The sequence below is a fragment of the Oncorhynchus kisutch genome, linkage group LG3 (assembly GCF_002021735.2).
Source record: "Oncorhynchus kisutch isolate 150728-3 linkage group LG3, Okis_V2, whole genome shotgun sequence".
Lineage (NCBI taxonomy): Eukaryota > Metazoa > Chordata > Actinopteri > Salmoniformes > Salmonidae > Oncorhynchus > Oncorhynchus kisutch.
Genome location: NC_034176.2, coordinates 31,431,678 through 31,451,399, shown reverse-complemented (window position 1 = coordinate 31,451,399; position 19,722 = coordinate 31,431,678). Strand labels below are relative to the sequence as shown.

Sequence of the window (19,722 nt, the reverse complement as noted above, 5' to 3'; positions counted from 1 at the left end):
ACCAAACACATCACACAGCTATGTCTACCCACACCAGCCAAACACATAACAGCTATGGCTACTCACACCTACCAAACACCTCACAACTATGTCATCATTATGTTATTCCATCATCCTACACCTCCACATAATTTTCTCTGTTTTCTTGTGAACAAACCAACCTTCTTTGAGTGGTCCTTTGAGGATGGCTGGTAGATTCACGCCCCCACTTCACCAAAGTTCTCATTATTTGGAGATAATCAATCGGGCTCCTCCAGAGTTCAGGCATATTCCACTGCTGCCGCCTGCCTCCAGGCTTCAGATAGAACCCCTGCTTCCCACTCAATCAGGGGGAACATGAAAAACACATTAATCTAGTGGCCCTAAGAGCACTCAGTCACTAAGGACTGTTAGCAGCAAACAGACAATTTGCCATCTCAAGGATGCATGGAGAGGACTGGAGAGGACACCTCCCATCACCACATAGCAAATAGGAAAATATGGGTACTCTGGGTGAACAAGCTTGAAATGTTAAATGCAACATTGATTTTCAGATAAGGAGAACTTCAGTCTGTAAAAGCCCATGTAAAACGTTGATATATGCACATGTAAATTGGGCTTAGCCATACACTGAAATGAGAGTAGTTACCTTACTTTTTGTATCTCTCACATACAGTCCACAGTTCTCAGAATTTACTTGGGCATACACACAACAGCATCCTCAGCAGGGAGTCATGGAAATTCAGAGTACAAAATAACCTGAAGACCATGTATTTCTTGTAAAAGGAAGGAAGCCCTAGTGAAGCGTTGAGCTGTGGCCTCATCATCAGGAAGTGAGTTCTATTTTAGGCCCGGCTCGTTATGTACAGTGCATTCGGAAAGTATTCAGACCCGTTGACTTTTTCCAACATTTGTTACGTTACAACATTATTCTAAAATTGATTCCATTGTTTTTTCCCCCTCATCAATCTACACACAATACCCCATAATAACAAAGCAAAAACTGTTTTTAAGACATTTTTGCACATTTATATAAAAATTATACTCAAATACTACATTTACATAAGTATTCAGACCCTTTACTCAGTACTTTGTTGAAGCACCTTTGGCAGCGATTGCTGCCTCGAGTCTTCTTGGGTATGACGATACAGTGGCTTGTGAATGTATTCACTCCCCTTGGCATTTTTCCTATTTTTTTTCTTTACGCCCTGGAATTAAAATGGATGTTTGGGGGGTTTGTATCATTTGATTTACACAACATCCATAACACTTTGAAGATGCAAAATATTTCTAATTGTGAAACAAACTGGTAAAAAACAAACAGAAAACTGTCAATACTTTGTAGAGACACCTTTTGCAGCAGAGCCACCTTTTGGAGCAATTACAGCTGCAAGTCTCTTGGGGTATGTCTCTATAAGCTTGACACATCTAGCCACTGGGATTTTTGCCCATTCTTCAAGGCAAAACTGCTCCAGCTCCTTCAAGTTGGATGGGTTCCGCTGGTGTACAGCAATCTGTAAGTCATACCACAGATTCTCAATTGGAATGAGGTCTGGGCTTTGACTAGGCCATTCCAAGACAATTAAATGTTTCCCCTTAAACCACTCAAGTGTTGCTTTAGAAGTATGCTCAGTGTCATAGGGTCATTGTCCTTTTGGAAGGTGAACCTCCATCCCCGTCTCAAATCTCTGAAAGACAAACAGGTTTCCCTTAAGAATTTCCCTGTATTTAGCGCCATCCATCATTCCTTCAATTCTGACTAATTTCCCAGTCCCTGCCGATGAAAAACATCCCCACAGCATGATGCTGACACCACCATGCGTCACTGTGGGGATGGTATTCTCGGGTTGATGTGAGGTGTTGGGTTATCTTTGGTCTCTTTGTTGCCTCTGATTATTGCCCTCCTTGCCTGGTCCGTGAGTTTTGGTGGGTGGCCCTCTCTTGGCAGTTTTGTTGTGGTGGCATATTGTTTCCATTTTTTAATAATGGATTTAATGGTGCTCCGTGGGATGTTCAAAGGTTCTGATATTATTTTATAACCCAGCCCTGATCTGTACTTCTCCAAAACTTTGTTCCTGACCTGTTTGGAGAACTCCTTGGTCTTCATAGTGCTGCTAGCTTGGAGGTGCCCCTTGCTTAGTGGTGTTGCAGACTCTGGGGCCTTTCAGAACAGGTGTATATATACTGAGGTCATGTGACACTTAAATAAAGTCCACCTGTGTGCAATCTAACTAATTCTGTAACTTCTGAAGGTAATTGGTTTCCAAATCATGCACCATATCTTATTTAGGGGCTTCATAGCAAAGGGAGTGAATACATATGCATGCAGCACTTTTCCATTTTTTTTGTAACAAGTAATTTTTTCATTTCACTTCACCAATTTGGACTATTTTGTGTTATGTCCATTACATGAAATCTAAATAAAAATCCATTTAAATTACAGGTTGTAATGCCCAAAAATACTTTAAAATGCCAAGGGGGGTGAATACTTTTGCAAGGCACTGTACAAGCTTGGCACACCTGTATTTGGGAAGTTTCTCCCATTCCTCTCTGCAGATCCTCTCATGCTCTGTCAGATTGGATGGGGAGCATTGCTGCACAGCCATTTTCAGGTCTCTCCAGAGATGTTCGAACAGGTTCAAGTTCAGGCTCTGGCTGGGCCACTCAAGGACATTCAAGAGACTTGTCCCGAAGCCACTCCTGCATTGTCTTTGCTGTGTGCTTAGGGTCGTTGTCCTGTTGGAAGGTGAACCTTTGCCTCAGTCTGAGGTCCTGAGCACTCTGGAGCAGATTTCATCAAGGATCTCTCTGTACTTTGCTCCATTCATCTTTGCCTCGATCCCTACTAGTCTCCAGTCCCTGCTGCAGAAAAACATCCTCACAGCATGATGTTGCCACCACAATGCCTCACCATAGGGATGGTGCCAGTTTTCCTCCAGACGTGAAGCTTGGCATTCAGGCCAAAGAGATCAATCTTGGTTTCATCAGACCAGAGAATCTTGTTTCATGGTTTGACAGTCTTTAGGTGCCTTTTGGCAAACCCCAAGCGGACTATCATGTGTTTTTAGTAGTAGTTTTTAGTAGTAGCTTCCGTCTGGCCAATCTACCATAAAGGCCTGATTGGTGGAGTGCTGCAGAGATGGTTATCCTTCTGGAAGGTTCTCCCATATCCACATAGGAACTCTAGAGCTCTGTCAGAGTGACCATCGGGTTTTTGGTCACCTTCCTGACCAAGGCCCTTCTCCCCCCGTTGCTCAGTTTGGCTGGGCTGCCAGCTATACAAAGAGTCTTTGTGGTTCCAAACTTCTTCCATTTAAGAATGATAGAGGCCACTGTGTTCTTGGGGACCTTCAATGCTGCAGAAATGTTTTGGTACCATTCCTCAGATCTGTGCCTCGACACAATCCTGTCTCGGAGCTCTTTGGACAATTCCTTCGACCTCATGGCTTGTTTTTTGCTCTAACACGCGCTGTCAACTGTGGGACCTTATATAGACAAGTGTGTGTGCCTTTCCAAATCATGTCCAATCAACTGAATTTTACCACAGGTGGACTCCAATCAATTTGTAGAAACATCTCAACGATGATCAATGGAAACAGGATGCACCTCAGCTCAATTTCGTGCATAATTCTAAAGGGTCTGAATACTTATGTAAATAAGGTATCTGTTTTTTAATTTTAATCGCTTTGTCATTATGGGGTAATGGGTGTAGATTGATGAGAAAAAAAACATTTAATCCATTTTAGATTAAGGCTGTAACATAACAAAATGTGGAAAAAGTCAAGGGGTCTGTATACTTTCCGAATGCACTGTATACACGTCCCAAAAGTCTAAAAGGGAACAAACAAACAGTCCGCAGTAGCGCTCTGTAGAATCTGGCCTTCTAAAGCTCATATCTGCATGTGGATAGTTGTTTATATAAATAAACTAAATATGCTTATTTAAAAATGATATATTAAAGCTGTGAGCATAAGGGATACCCGGGATTCTTTTAAAATAGGTTGAGCATATGCTGCTGGTCTACTGAATTCAGCCACTACTTGATACTACAAATAGTAAAGCACCAATACTCAATCCAGCACCTCTCCTCCTCCACGTTGTCAACCCAGGTCTCTGATGAGTGAGCACCAAGCCTTTGGTCTGGATTTTTTCTTAGATATTTGCATTGCAACTTGTACTTTTTCAAAGGTTGTTGCATTCACAAATTACATTACAACATTCCTTACCAAGAAATGTACAGTTAATTGCACATGAAAAGGATGGTGGTTATAGCATCATTATCAAGAAAATATTAACTAGCTGAGGTAAGCCATGTACTTTGACATGTACATGGTACTTTTTACAACATCTACTGTATGATACACAAATAGAAACTGCTCAAACCCAAGCAATGTTTTCCCGTAGAAACATAACGGGAAGTGATGGTAATGCAGTACATGGAAGGTCAGATGATGACATCACTTTACCACCCCCTCCATGTCCAGATGTATTTGGTTCCACAGGGTGGAGGGCTTAAATGTAACACCAGAACATTAATTCATCTGTCAGAGCCACATCAGCAGCCTCACTCACTCTGCACATAGCCACATGAAGATGTTTGGGGGGCAAGAATGTCCCTGACATTTATTTTAGCCCAGCAAATGATTTGCTGCTTTGAAGGACAAGAAAATAAATTGAGATTTATTGTAACAGAGGATAAAAGGAAGACTCTATTACAGGCAGTGCTTCTGAGAGAAAGGAGTGCTGGGCAGACACATTTCATATTCTTATCTTTATAGTTTAGCTCCAATAGGCTCTTTAAAACACAACCCACACAATGACACATCATTGTCAACACAGACCAATGCCTCATTATTATCATTAACAGTTAATCAGTTCAGCAAACCTTTTGGCTTATCACATTGTGGATATGAAGGTCATGATGATCCTCAGCCACCCCCAAATTCACATCTTAAGTGACATGTATTGTTCTGCATTCCTTTGCAGAAACACTGTTTGAAGATACTCATTCACCATAATGGCAAACATACAGTGAGTGGCAGGATATAGCAGTGCTGCCCTCCCTGTGTCCGTCTGTCACTGGGAAAGATAAGTTTTAATTTCATTTTTGCTGATCTAGTCTTCCACCGGGAGTGAACCCTGTGATTGCACACAAACACAGTACTTCTCAAATACCTGCAGTGTTGCTGTGAGCCTTAGATTGGATGGAAGGACCCAGGTGAATAAATATTACAGTTTACTTTAGAATACTATAACTATAACTAGTAACTATAGTTACTATAACATTCTGAAGTAAACTGTAGTATACTCTAGAATACTATATTACACAATGTAGTATCCATCAATCATGTACTACAGTAACGTCTGCAAAAACACCAAAAAAATTTAAAAAATGTTTAACGTTTTTTAAACTATAGTAATACTACACTATTTAATTTGCATATACCCTGCACATTCCCCTCCCCATTGTAACGGCTTTCTTCCGTCGAAGGAGAGTCGGACCAAAATGCAGCGTGGTTAGTTCGATACATGTTTAATAAATGAATAAACACGACAAATACAAAAACGGACCGTGAAAACCTATACAGCCTATCTGGTGAAATACAAACACACTGAGACAGGAACAATCACCCACAAAACACACAGTGAAACCCAGGCTACCTAAATATGGTTCCCAATCAGAGACAACGAGAATCACCTGACTCTGATTGAGAACCGCCTCAGGCAGCCATAGACTATGCTAGACACCCCTACTCAGCCACAATCCCAATACCTACTAAAACCCCAATACCACAACACAACACAAAATAAACCCATGTCACACCCTGGCCTGACCAAATAAATATATAAACACAAAATACTAAGACCGGGGCGTGACACCCATATCTCAATTTATGACACCCATAAGTGATAAACCTACTGTACATGCCAAGAATAGATCATATATTGTGTTCCCTGCAGGTTATAGAAAATAGCAGACCCAGCAAACAAAAACTGTCCATTTGTGCTGATGATTGTACAATGTTTCTACAAAACTTTGCCTGACGTAGCAAGAACATTCCCAGAACACATTTAGTCTGTTCTCAGAGAGTTTTATTATGTGGTGGGCAATGTTCCCTAAAGGACTCTCAGACCAGGAGATTCTCTGGTCTGATAAAACCAAGATTGAACTTTTTGGCCTGAATGCCAAGCGTCACGTCTGGAGAAAACCAAGCACCACTCATCACCTGACAAATACCATCCCTACGGTGAAGCATGGTGGTGGCAACATCATGCTGGATGTTTCTCAGCAGCAGGGACTGGGAGACTAGTCAGGATCGAGGCAAAGATGAACGGAGCAAAGTACAGAGAGATCCTTGATGAAAACCTGCTCCGGAGCACGCATGACATCAGACTGGGGCGAAGGTTCACCTTCCAACAGGACAACAACCCTAAGCACACAGCCAAGACAACACAGGAGTAGCTTCGTGACAGGTCTCTGATTGTCCTTGAGTGGCCCAGCCAGAATCCAGACTTGAACCCAATCGAACATCTCTGGAGAGACCTGAAAATAGCTGTGCAGCGACGCTCCCCATCCAACCTGACAGAGCTTGAGAGGATCTGCAGAGAAGAATGGGAGAAACTCCCCAAATACAGGTTTGCCAAGCTTGTAACGTCATACCCAAGCCTGAGGCTGTCAAAGGTGCTTCAACAAAGTACTGAGTAAAGGGTCTCAATACTTATGTAAATGTCATATTTAATTAGATTTTTAAAAATAAATTTGCTAAACATTTTGGGGTATTGTGTGTAGATTTTTTTGAGGGAACATTGGTTGTGGGAACAGTCTGGTGGGAACATTGTAAGGTCATCACAAAAGATACAGTATCTTGGCAAAACACAAAAATGGTCCAGTTGTGCAGATTAATATACGTTTGTTTGTTTAAAAAAAAAAGCATTGTATGCAAGGGAAGCCAGCAAGCATTTGGCATCACATTATATATTTTCATAATAATCAATCAGCATTGTGCTAAACTGAGTGAGCTCAACTGTGAATGGTAATGGCGCACCAAAAATAAAAAGTGTCAATGGAATTCAGTTTTGATTTCGCTTCACTCCAATTACATCACATCGAGAGCAATACGTCATTGACAGAAACAACTGGAATTGTAGCATCACTGATGGCTAGCCAGCTTTCGAAAGTTGTCTTTTTCCAACATTTTCTATGGATGGAGATAGGGATTTGGACTTGTAGTTTTACTTAATTCTCTGTACTGGCCAATGATTATATTGGCGATTCTGACCCAACCATAAAGTCATAGAGAATGGAAGTTCAATATGTAGCTAGATGTAGAAGGCTAATGTTAACTAGCTAACGTTGCGCATGAAAGGAAGTTAGGCTAGTGAGCAAGCATTCTTTCCAGGTAGAAAATAAAAGTGTGTACTCTATGAAAGAGAGGAGGATGGCATTGGCGTTTCTCTACATGTAGGGTGAGTTAAAAAAAATACTTGCACACACACACACGCAGTATCTGGTGTGACCACCATTTGCCTCATGCAGCGTGACATCTCCTTCGCATAAAGTTGACCAGGCTGTTGATTGTGGCCTGTGGAATGTTATCCCACTCCTCTTCAATGGCTGTGCGAAGTTTCTGTATATTGGCGGGACTGGTACATGCTATCGCACACGTCGATCCAGAACATCCCAAACATGCTCAATGGGTGACATATCTGCTGAGTATGCAGACCATGGAAGAACTGGGGCATTTTCAGCTTCCAGGAATTGTATACAGATCCTTGCAACATGGGGCCAAGCATTATCATGCTGAAACACGAAGTGATGGTTGCGGATGAATAGTATGACAATGGGCCTCAGGCTCTTTTCACGGTATCTCTGTGCATTCAAATTGCAATTGTGTTTGTTGTCTGTGGCTTATGCTTGCCCATACCATAACCCCAAAGCCACCATGGGTCACTGTTCACAACGTTGACATCAGCAAACCGCTCACCCACATAACGCCATACACGGTTTCTGCAATCTGCCCAGAAGAGTTGAAAGCGGATTTATCCGTGAAGAGCACACTTCTCTAGTGTGCCAGTGGCCATCAATGGAGAGAATTTGCCCACTGAAGTCGGTTACGAGGCCAAACTGCAATCAGGTCAAGATCCTGGTGAGGACGACGAGCATGCAGATGACCTTCTCTGAGACGATTTCTGACAGTTTATGCAGAAATTCTTTGGTTGTGCAAACCCAGTTTCATCAGCTGTTCCTCCCGGTGGCTGGTCTCAAACCAAAACGCATGTGAAGAAGCCTGATATGGACGGGCGGGCATGGTTACACATGGTCTGTGGTTATGAGACCGGTTAGACATACTGCCAAATTCTCTAACACGACCTTGGAGGTGGCTTATGGTAGAGAAACATTAAATTATCTGACAACACCTCTGATGGACATTCCTGCAGTCTGCATGCCAATTGCATGCTCCCTCAAAACTTGAGACATCTGTAGCATTGTGTTGTGTGACAAAACTGCACATTTTAGCGTTGCCTTTTAGTGTCCCCAGCACAAGGTGCACCTGTGTAATGATCATGTTGTTTAATCAGCTTCTTGATATGCCACACCTGTCAGGTGGATGGATTATCTTGGAAAATATTAATTGCTCACTCACAGGAATGTAAACAAATTTGTGAACAACATTTGAGAGAAATAAGCTTTTTGTGTTTATAGAACGTTTCTGGGATCATTTATTTCAGCTCATGAATCAGTTTACATGTTGCGTTTATATTTTTGTTCAGTGTAGCTGACGTTGATTGGACTAAATCGTTTTTGGTATCTTTTAGTTGTCAGTGCAGATGAAGCATAGGTAATTTGATGATGTTGAAATGTTGAAGTTGAAATGGTGCTGGAATTGTGGGGGCAGCTCCTGTTTTCTTTGTGACTTGCGGTAACTCTTCGTGGTTCTAAATCAATAGTTGTTTAGTAGTATGAACATTTCTGAAACATTAACTTGCTTGACCAAGCTGTAGGTCTTGTAACTATTTGTTACATGCAATATGCTTTGTGGACTTCACCGGACAGAGGTTGCGCTTCGGTTTTGTGAATAAACAAAGGTGTGGTTGAATATTTTCTGCCACTGCATGTTCTTATTGTCTCGGCCTTAGGTCTATATATCACAGTTGCAAGGCATATGAACTATCAGGTTGAAGATCAAACAACGCAATTATTACAAGTTGTAATATGGCTTTTCTTTCTGGCATGTCTTCCCCAGTGATTTTACCCATGCACCACTACTGACTTTCCACACCTGGATTGTGCATAATTTGACCATTATTATTTTCAAAATTCTTCACGCTCTGTTAAATTGGTTGTTCGTCATGGCTCGACAACCATTTTCAGGTCTTGTCATAGATTTTCAAGTAGATTTAAGTTCAAACTATAACTCGGCCACTGCTGAAAGGTGCTTTCATCTCCCAGTGCCTAGTGGAAAGCAGACTGAAGCAGGTTTTCCTTTAGGATTTTGCCTGTGCTTAGCTCCTTTCCATGTATTTTCTTTATCCTGAAAAACTCCAGCCCTTAACGTTTACAAGCACACCCATAACATGATGCAGCCACCACTATACTTGAGCTTGAAAATATGGAGAGTGGTGCTCAGTAATGCGTTATTGGATTTGCCCCAAACATAACACTGTATTCAGGAAAAAATGTTGCATTATTACTTTAGTGCCTTGTTGCAAACAGGATGCATGTTTTGGAATATTTGTAGTCTGCACAGGATTCTTACTTTTCACTCTGTCAATTAAATTAGTATTGTGGAGTAACTACAATGTTGTTCTAGCTTCAGTTTTCTCATATCACAACCATTAAACTCTGTAACTCCTTTAGCGGTTTCCTTCCTCTCCGGCAACTTAGAAAGGACTCCGGTATCTTTGTAGTGACTGGGTGTATTTATACACCATCCAAAGTGTAATGATTAACTTCATCGTGTCAAAGCCCTTATTTGCAGGTCATTGGAAAACTTCCCTGGTCTTTGTGGTTGAAACTGTGGTTGAAATTCACTGCTCGACTGATGGACCTTACAGATAATTATATGTGTGGGGTACAGAGATGAGGTAGTCATTCAAAAATCATATTAAAACACTATTATTTTGACACAGAGTGAATCTTTGCAACTTATGTGACTTGGACAGCAAATTTGTACTCCTGGACTTATTTAGGCATGCCATAACAAAAGGCTTGAATACTAATTTGTAATATTTTTAAAAACATAATTGCACTTTGACATTATGGTGAATTGTATGTAGGCCTGTGACAACAAAAATATACATTTAATCAATTTTAAATTCAGGCTGTGACACATTTTGAAAAAGTCATAGGGTGTGAAAACTTTCTAAAGGCACTGTATCTCTGTCAACATCAGCTGAATATTCCAGGAATGTTTTTAGAACCACTTCTATTACTCCAACATTTTATTACTGAGGTATGTTCAGGGAACGTTATTAGAACCATCAAGTTATAATGTTGCATTATAACTTCATGCAACCATTGTAGAAATATTCCCGGCTTATTATTATTTATGGGTGTTTTGAATAACATATTCATCAACATTAGCATAACATTTCTGTAATTTTTCCTCAGAACCACTTCTATTGCTCCCACATGTCGTTGAGGCAGTGTGTTCTAAGAACAATACCGGAACATTGTGAGAACCTTAGTGTGAGAACCTTAGTCGAATGTTCTGTGATAGTTTTTACAGATGTTGTGAACAACATTTTAGTAGAACATTCTGAGGATATTTCAAACATTTTCTTAGAAAAAAAAGTATTTGGTGAAAAGTCTTCTTGGAATGTTTGTGGGATGTTATCATCCTAATGTTCTCACACCCTGACTAGAACTTAATTGGAATGTTAGCTAATGTTCTGGGAAGGTTCCCGGTTTGCTGGAATGTTTGTTGTTATCAAAACACATCATTGGCTGGTTAGGCCTATACGGGAACTTAATCTGACTTGGGTAATTGTCTCAATATCATATAATTTCTGGGTAAAAATCAAGTACCTTACTGTAATTGTTTTCAATTAAAATTATCAAAAAGAAACAAAAATAGGTCCTTAGCAAAGAGAAATTTCTCAAGCAAGAATTTAGCTAGGACTGTTTTGAAGTGGTCTGAATGGGGAAGGGAAAACTGAGAACTAGCTGCTCGAGCTGTTTTGCAAGGAGGAATGGGAAAAAATGTCAGTCTCTCGATGTGCAAAACTGATAAGAGACATACCCCAAGCGACTTACAGCTGTAATCGCAGCAAAAGGTGGCGCTACAAAGTATTAACTTAAGGGGGCTGAATAATTTTGCACGCCCAATTTTTCAGTTTTTGATTTGTTAAAAAAGTTTGAAATATCCAATAAATGTCGTTCCACTTCATGATTGTGTCCCACTTGTTGTTGATTCTTCACAAAAAAGAGTTTTACAGTTTTATATCTTTATGTTTGAAGCCTGAAATGTGGCAAAAGGTCGCAAAGTTCAAGGGGGCCGAATACTTTCGCAAGGCACTGTAGACTCCGACTTCCACTCTTCTCTGCTCTCCCATGCATGCACAGCTGTGTCCCTGCGGAATTCCTTCAGAGTGCAATAAAAATGTCTCAAAAGAAGAATGAAAACAGATTTGTGCTTAATTGTCAAAAAAAATATTCGACCAATCAGAGAAATGAAGATTTTGTGGGTGCATAAAGCAGTTAGCCAGATACATTGTTCTGCATTCCCAATCATAACTATAGTATACAGTATTGGTCTAAAGTGTGGAAGAATTTTCCACTAGCTTCCGAGGTACGCTATACTACAGATTTACAGCTAGACATTTGTTATGGGTATAAACACTAGCTGGTAGTTATCACCTGTATACAAGAGACAAAGTGGTTGAGTGAGTTTTGCAGGACACCACAGCAACAAAAAAAAAGCTTCAAACTGATACATTTTAATGACGAATCATAGACATTTGTACTGGCCTTGGTGGCAACAAACCACTGACCTGAGCTGCATGTTACTGTCTGCACTGTGCTGCCATCTAGTGTTATGTTCTTCATAACGGACGCATTATTGATGAATTGACAGGGCTCATGAAAACCAAGCCTATTTGGCAATAATGTTCTTTATTGACACTGTGCAATAAACACTTTTCAGATTTTTTTAAGACAGTAAGAAAGAAACAAATCAAACTTCTGTAAAATTTCAAAAGGAGAGACAGCAACTGTCTCAAAAGCATAATGAGCATAAACATTTATACCATTAGATTAAAAGGCATCACCCAGAGTTAATGCAGAAATAGTGTTTGTTATTCAATAAACCATTTAGCTTGATACAAAAACAACTAAATTGTAAAATAAATGTAAATATTTGGTCTAAATGTAAGGTACATGAGAACAATTAAAAAGAATAAGCAGCAGTAACCTACAACTAAAATATTTTGAGATGCCAAAATAACAAAGATTCAACAGTTTTTCAATATTATGTCTACTAATCTCTGATGCGACACCATTGCTAGAGTATAAGGAACATAGAATCCAGGTGAAATCCTTATCTATAAAAGAAAACCACCAGAGAGAAAGTATACTTTTACATTCCCCAGAAAGAAAACCAAATAAAGTCGCTCAAACAGAAGGGGGGACTTACAAAGAGTCACTGACAACAATCAAAACGAAACAGGTGGGATTTCAGGAGTCGTTTCTGAAAGACACTCATGGGGGTGTCCACTGAGAGTTGACTAGCAACAACTGGAACCTAAAAGACACCCACCATCAGTGCCCACTAAATTTGCCCAAGAAGAGGAAAACTAAAAGAAAAACCCACATCAAACTTAAAGACAGGACGCAAACCAAAAACGTGGAGCATTTGCTCAACAATTTGTAATGAGATGTTCAATGAGAAGGTATCCACATACTTTTGGTCCTGAGCTGCCCCTCAGTCCTGAGCTACCCCTCAGTCCGGAGGAGTTTGTTTAGTGGAGTGGGGCCCTTTAGTAGGGTTGCCAGTCCTAGGTTGGCGGCGAGGGTCGCCGTTCCTAGGAGGACACTAAAGCGGACAAAGACTATGGTGGAGTGGGGTCCACGTCCTGCGCCAGAGCCGCCACCACGGACAGATGCCCACCCAGACTCTCCCCTATAGATTCAGATTTTGCGGCCGGAGTCCGCACCTTGGGAGGGGGGGGGGGGGTTCTGTCATGTTCTGACCATAGTTCTTTTGTGTTTTCTTTGTTTTAGTGTTGGCAGGACGTGAGCTGAGTGGGCATTCTATGTTGTATGTCTAGTTTGTCTATTTCTATGTTTGGCCTGATATGGTTCTCAATCAGAGGCAGGTGTTAGTCATTGTCTCTGATTGGGAACCATATTTAGGTAGCCTGTTTTGTGTTGGGTTTTGTGGGTGGTTGTCTTCTGTCTCTATGCACCAGATAGGACTGTTTTCACATTTGTTGTTTTGTAATTTGAAGTGTTCAGTTTGGATTATTATTATTAAATAAGATGAACACTAACCACGCTGCGCTTTGGTCCTCTCCTTCAACAGAAGAAAACAGTTACAATGATGAGCAGATTCGCCTTCATACATTTATTTAGCATCACCCATGTAGGGTTTTCCAAAAATGCTTCCAACTTTTATAAGCCTGTGTGTTCATGCAACTTTATCGTCAGGTGGATGTCAGTGACAGACAACTCTACCACAAAAGTGTATTTTGAACACTCATATGTCTGGGCACAGCAGAGCTTCAGAGTCGGTGACTAAAGCGACTACCATACTCATAGGAAACAAGATCCCGGATGAGCCTGTGAAGTCTGTGTGTTGTTATGATTCAGATAGCTAGCAACAATGACAAGAAGCTAGTTTTAGATCATTGTGTATTGATACCATGTCTTGTTTTGAGGTGTTTTACTCTTGTCACGTCTATGCTAATATGGCTAAAATTACAAATGTAACAATGTATTTGAGAGACAACAAGTGCTCATTGTGCAAATGTATTTCTGTTTTCAATAAAGATTTGGAGAGGAAATATAGTTACATGTTGTCATGTAACTAAGTCAACCTGACTGTTTTGCTCCACAGTTGCGCATGCATTGGTTTTGTTGCTAAACAACCCACCCGTCTATATATTTCTGTGACCCCTCAAAAGACACCCCATTGTAAATGCAGTCGTATATGGATCTTTTAATGACAAAAGGCACTCCTGGCAATGCTGAGCTCCAATTGTCATTGTTGCAAACAAACATGACATACGACAGAAAACTTCAACCAGAACCCTTAAGACTTCAATGATACCATGTGTAATAAAGTGTAATAAAGCAGAGGAATAATGACAGAACCCTGGACTTTCCCCACTAACAGATGTCATGGCCACTGTTGGAAAAGGCACACAATTGTCATACTTGAGTAAAAGTAAAGATACCTTAATAGAAAATGACTCAAGGAAAAGTCGCCTAGTGAAATCCTACTTGAGTAAACATCTAAAAGTGTTTTGTTTTAAATATACTTAAGTATCAAAAGTAAATGTAATTGTTAAAATATGCTTAAGTATCAACATTTAAACTAAAAGTATAAATAATTAATAATAATAATATATTTTTTTAAATGTATGGATAGCCAGGGGCACGCATCAACACATCATTTGCAAATGAAGCATGTGTTTAGTGAGTCCGCCAGATCAGAGGCAGTAAGGATTACCAGGGATGTTCTCTTGATAAGTGTGGGAACTAGACCATTTCCCTGTCCTGCTATGTACTGTATTCAAAATGTAACGAGAACTTTTGGGTGTCAGGGAAAATGTATGGAGTAAAAAGTACATAATTTTCTTTAGGAATGTAGTGAAGTAAAAGTAAAAGTTGTCAAAGTAACGCAAAGCACAGATACCCAAAAAACACCATAAGTATTTTTACTTAAGTACTTTACACTACTGGTCATGGCAACACTGCAGTGGTTCCCCTCCTTACAGTTATCAGTAAAAGGCACACCATATAACTGCCATACATCTAATTGCATATTAGCTTTCTAGGAGAGGAATAAATATCATATGCATGTTCCTATATTAGACCAGCCTAGTGTTTGTTCAGTCAATTGCTGAGTTCACTATTCACATGAGCCTCAAATGAACCTCAAGGTGTGAATAAAAACTTTGAAACAGCCACAAGATAGCAATGTTGGTTCAAAGAGTTACTCAGCCAAAGATCTATCTGGACCATTGAGGTCATGGAATTCACAATCAAATTGGGAGACAAAATATGTTATGTCCAGGGGGAGAGATGTTGGTTGAAGAGATTACCAGAGGGACAAGGGTAAAACACGTAAATATGCTATTTACATGAACTGTAAACTACCTAACAACCCACACCTCCCCACACCAATAGAGCACTCACAGTCACACTGACTCACGCACGCAAGCACTTAGACATACTGGCTGTGGTTACAGAGGAGTGATGATAGACAAGAAAACAGACTCCGGTGTGTCTTCGCTCTGCTCCTCTGGCAGATGGTTGACAGGATCCAACTCTATTGTAGGAGTCACAGCTGTTTTTATTCTCTGGGGGCACATAGAATATATAGAAGAACAGGTTAAGAATCACATAAATAATTTAATTTCTTATGGTGTCTGCTGATGCCCGGACTGCACTTTTGTTATTTATATGACTGTCATGTGGGATAAAACGTACAGTATCAGTACAGTGTGTGTGCGCAGTCTGGTCTCGTATACTAAACGTAACATAGAAATAGTATATCCAGGGCATTCAAATGAGTATGATATGTTACACTTGTAATGGTTACATTAGACAGATGGTTACTTAAGGCAAAAACTAAAGTAGTGTGGTTGATTGGGAGGACAGATTGGCATATAATGCAAACGTCTAGCAACCCAAAGGTTGCAAGTTCAAGTTTCATCATGGACAACTTTAGCATTTTGGATAATTTGGGACTTTTCAACTGATTAGCATGTTAGCTAACCCTAACCTCTACCTTTTATCCTAACTCCTAAACTTAAACCTACCCCTAGCCTAGCTAACTTTAGCCAGCTAGCTACGTTAGCCACCTAGCTTGAATTTCAAATCAAACTTCATTTGTCACATGCGCCGAATACAACAAGTGTCGACTTTACCGTGAAATGCTTACTTATAAGCCCTTAACCAACAGTGCAGTTCAAGAAGAGTTAAGAAAATATTTACCAAGTAGACTAAAATAAAAAGTAATAATAAAAAGTAACACAATAAGAATAACGAGGCTATATACCGGGGGCACCGGTACCGAGTCAGTGTGCGGTACAGGTTAGTTGAGGTAATTTGTACATGTAGGTAGGGGTGAAGTGACTATGCATAGATAATAAACAGCGAGTAGCAGCAATGTACAAAAGGGAGGGGGGTGTCAATGTAAATTGTCCAGTGGAGATTTGATTAATTGTTCAGCAGGCTTATGGCTTGGGGGTAGAAGCTGTTGAGGAGCCTTTTGGTCCTAGACTGGCGCTCCGGTACCGCTTGCCGTGCGCTTGCCGTGTGGTAGCAGAGAAAACAGTCTATAACTTGGGTGACTGGAGTCTCTGACAATTTCATGGGCTTTCCTCAGTGATGTACTGGGCCGTTCGCTCTACCCTCTGTAGTGCCTTACAGTCAGATGGCGAGCAGTTGCCATACCAGGTGGTGATGCAACCGGTCAGTATGCTCTCGATGGTGCAGCTGTGGAACCTTTTGAGGATCTGGGGACCCATGCCAAATCTTTTCAGTCTCCCGAGGGGGAAAGGTTTTGTTGTGCCCTCTTCACAACTGTCTTGGTTTGTAACATATTGTACGTTTTGCAAATTTGTAACATATAATACGAAATGTAATTCGTAACATATTATACGAAATTAGCTTTGGACATCGACAAATTAATACATACCATACGAAACGTAATATATCATACTAAATGGTGTGTCTCGGATTTTCGTACAGAATAATAAGAAATGGTCTGAGACCAGGATGGGGTGTTTGTGTGTAATACGAATACAATGCATGTATGTATAATACGAATACAATGCATGTATATATAATACGAATACAATTCTAATACGAATACAATTCGTATTATACATACATACATACATACATACATACATACATACGTGCGTGCGTGCGTGCGTGCGTGCGTGCGTGCGTGCGTGCGTGCGTACATACATACACACATACACACATACACACATACACACATACACACATACACACATACATACATACATACATACATACATACTAGTATATAAGCAGAGTATGTATGCATGATGCTACAACAGTATCTGTGAGCTATATTTATGTAAGTATCAGTATGTGTGTTTGTTTTGGTTTACTGAAAGAATGCTCACCTGCAGCAGTGAGCCCTTATTTCTGCAGATCTCTTGCAGGGCTCCCAGTGGGATCCACACGATGGAGACCAGGGAGATTCCCCAGCCCACCACCTCTGCCCAGACAGGGTATGTGTATGACTTCCCATAGCGAGCTGGCGTGTACTGGATGATGCTGGAGATCAGAATGCACTGCAGGGGAGGATAGGAGAGGCAAACAATCTCACTTTAACTCACATGGAGCAGGTTAGACTTGGATGAAACCTCTAAGCCTTACGACAATCACTACTATAACGACTACAAAAAGTAAAACACAACAAATAGAAAATACATTAAATCCTCATCACCATCATAATTATGCTAATTGTACTCCTCCTCATCGTCAGCCAGCCAAAGGACTCACCAGGACCAGCACAGGGGAGAAGACCATCCAGCAGGAGCGGAAATAGATGTTGGGAGCCTTTCCCAACATTCTCTTGATCATGATGGTCATCCGACGCATTCCTGTAAAAACACATTGCATTAAATACTTAAATTAACTTCGAGACATTACAGTACATACTGTATATAGAGCAAAGTGTATGTGGACACATGCTTGTCAAACATCTCATTCCAAAATCATGGGCATTAATATGGGTATCCCCTTTGCTGCTATAACAGCTTACACTCTTCTGGGAAGGCTTTCCACTAGTTGTTGGAACATTGCTTCCATTCAGTCACAAGACCATTAGTGAGGTCGGGCACTGATGTCGGGCGATTCGGCCTTGCTTGCAATCGGCATTCCAATTCATCCCAAAGGTGTTCGATGGAATTGAGGTCAGGGCCTTGTGCAGGCAGGTCAAGTTCTTCTACACTGATCAAACCTTTTTTTATGGACCTCACTTTTTGCACGGGGGTATTGTCATGCTGAAACAGGAAAGGGCCTTCCCCAAACTGTTACCACAAAATTGGAAGCACGGAATTGTCTAGAATGTCATTGTATGCTGTAGCGTTAAGATTTCCCTTCACTGGAACTAAGGGGCCATGCCCGAACCATGAAAGACAGCCCAGACCATTATTCCTCCTCCACCAAACTTTACAGTTGGCACTATGCATTGGGGCAGGTAGCATTCTCCTGGCATCCGTCAAACCCAGATTCATCCATCGGCCTGCCAGATGGTGAAGCGTGATTCATCTCTCCAGAGAATGTGTATCCACTGCTCCAACACTTGGCATTGCGTATGGTGATCTTAGGCTTGTGTGCGGCTGCTCGGCCATGGAAACCCATTTCATGAAGCTCCCAACGAACAGTTCTTGTGCTAACGTTGCTTACAGAGGCAGTTTGGAACTCGGTAATGAGTGTCGCAACCGAAGACAGATGGTTTTTACGCGCTTCAGCACTCGGCGGTCTAGTTCTGTGAGCATGTGTGTTTTCCCATTTCGTGGCTGAGACGTTGACGAACTGACTTGTTGGAAAGTTGGCATCCTATGATGGTACCACATTGAAAGTCACTGAGCTCTTCAATAAGGCCATTCTACTGCCAATATTTGTCTCTAACAATTGTATGGCTATGTGCTCGATTTTATACGCCGGTCAGCAACAGGTGTGGCTGAAATAGCAGAATCCACACATTTGAAGGGGGATCCACATACCTTTGTATATATAGTGTATTCTTCTTGTATAAATAAAGTCCTGTAAGATCTAACTCATAATCAGGATGTTACGTGTAATCAAATACTGTAAGACCAAAATCCTTTCGAGGCTGTTGAATGTCATCAATAAGGGTAGAGAAGGGGCTTGGTATTACCGAAAACCCAGCAGACAGCGATGACTTCAAAGAAGGACAGGAACATGAGCGACACCACAGCAGTGTAGTGGTCCATCAGCTGGAACACATACATGCCCCCCTGTGGAGACAGAGTCGTTTTAGTCGTGTACGGATAAAAACCTAAATACAGTGCCTTCGGAAATTATTCAGACCCCTTGACTTTTTCCACACTTTGTTACATTACAGCCTTATTCTAAAATGGATTAAATAAAAACATTTCCTCAGCAATCTAGACACAATACCCCATAATGACAACGCGAGAACAGATTTTTTGACATTTTTGCAAATGTATGAAACATAAGTAAATAAGGTATTTCTGTTTATTAAGTATTCAGACCCTTTGCTATAAGACTCGAAATTGAGCTCAGGTATTTGTATTTGTATTTATTATGGATCCCCATTAGCTGCTGCCAAAGCAGCAGCAACTCCTCCTGGGTTCCAGCAAAATTAAGGCAATTTATACCATTTTTAAAAACATTACAATACATTCACAGATTTCACAACACACCGTGTGCCCAAAGGCCCCTACTCCACCACTACCACATATCTTCAGTACTAAATCCATGTGTATGTATAGTGCGTATGTTATTGTTTGTGTGTGTGTGTGTGTGTGTGTGTGTGTGTGTGT

General features: G+C 40.8%; 1 protein-coding gene across 1 annotated transcript in view; it reads right to left on the bottom strand.

Annotated features, from left to right (window-relative positions):
• Positions 1-12,067: 12,067 nt before the first annotated feature.
• LOC109872119 (sodium- and chloride-dependent GABA transporter ine) overlaps positions 12,068-19,722 on the bottom strand; it is a 57,548-nt gene continuing 49,893 nt past the window's right edge. Inside the window, exons 10-13 of the mRNA XM_020463236.2 lie at positions 19,074-19,173; positions 17,690-17,790; positions 17,308-17,478; positions 12,068-15,504 (exon numbers count right to left, since the gene is read on the bottom strand). Of these exons, the coding sequence (XP_020318825.1) occupies positions 15,388-15,504; positions 17,308-17,478; positions 17,690-17,790; positions 19,074-19,173 (489 nt within the window). The 3' untranslated portion in view covers positions 12,068-15,387. The remainder of the gene's footprint in view (positions 15,505-17,307; positions 17,479-17,689; positions 17,791-19,073; positions 19,174-19,722) is intronic.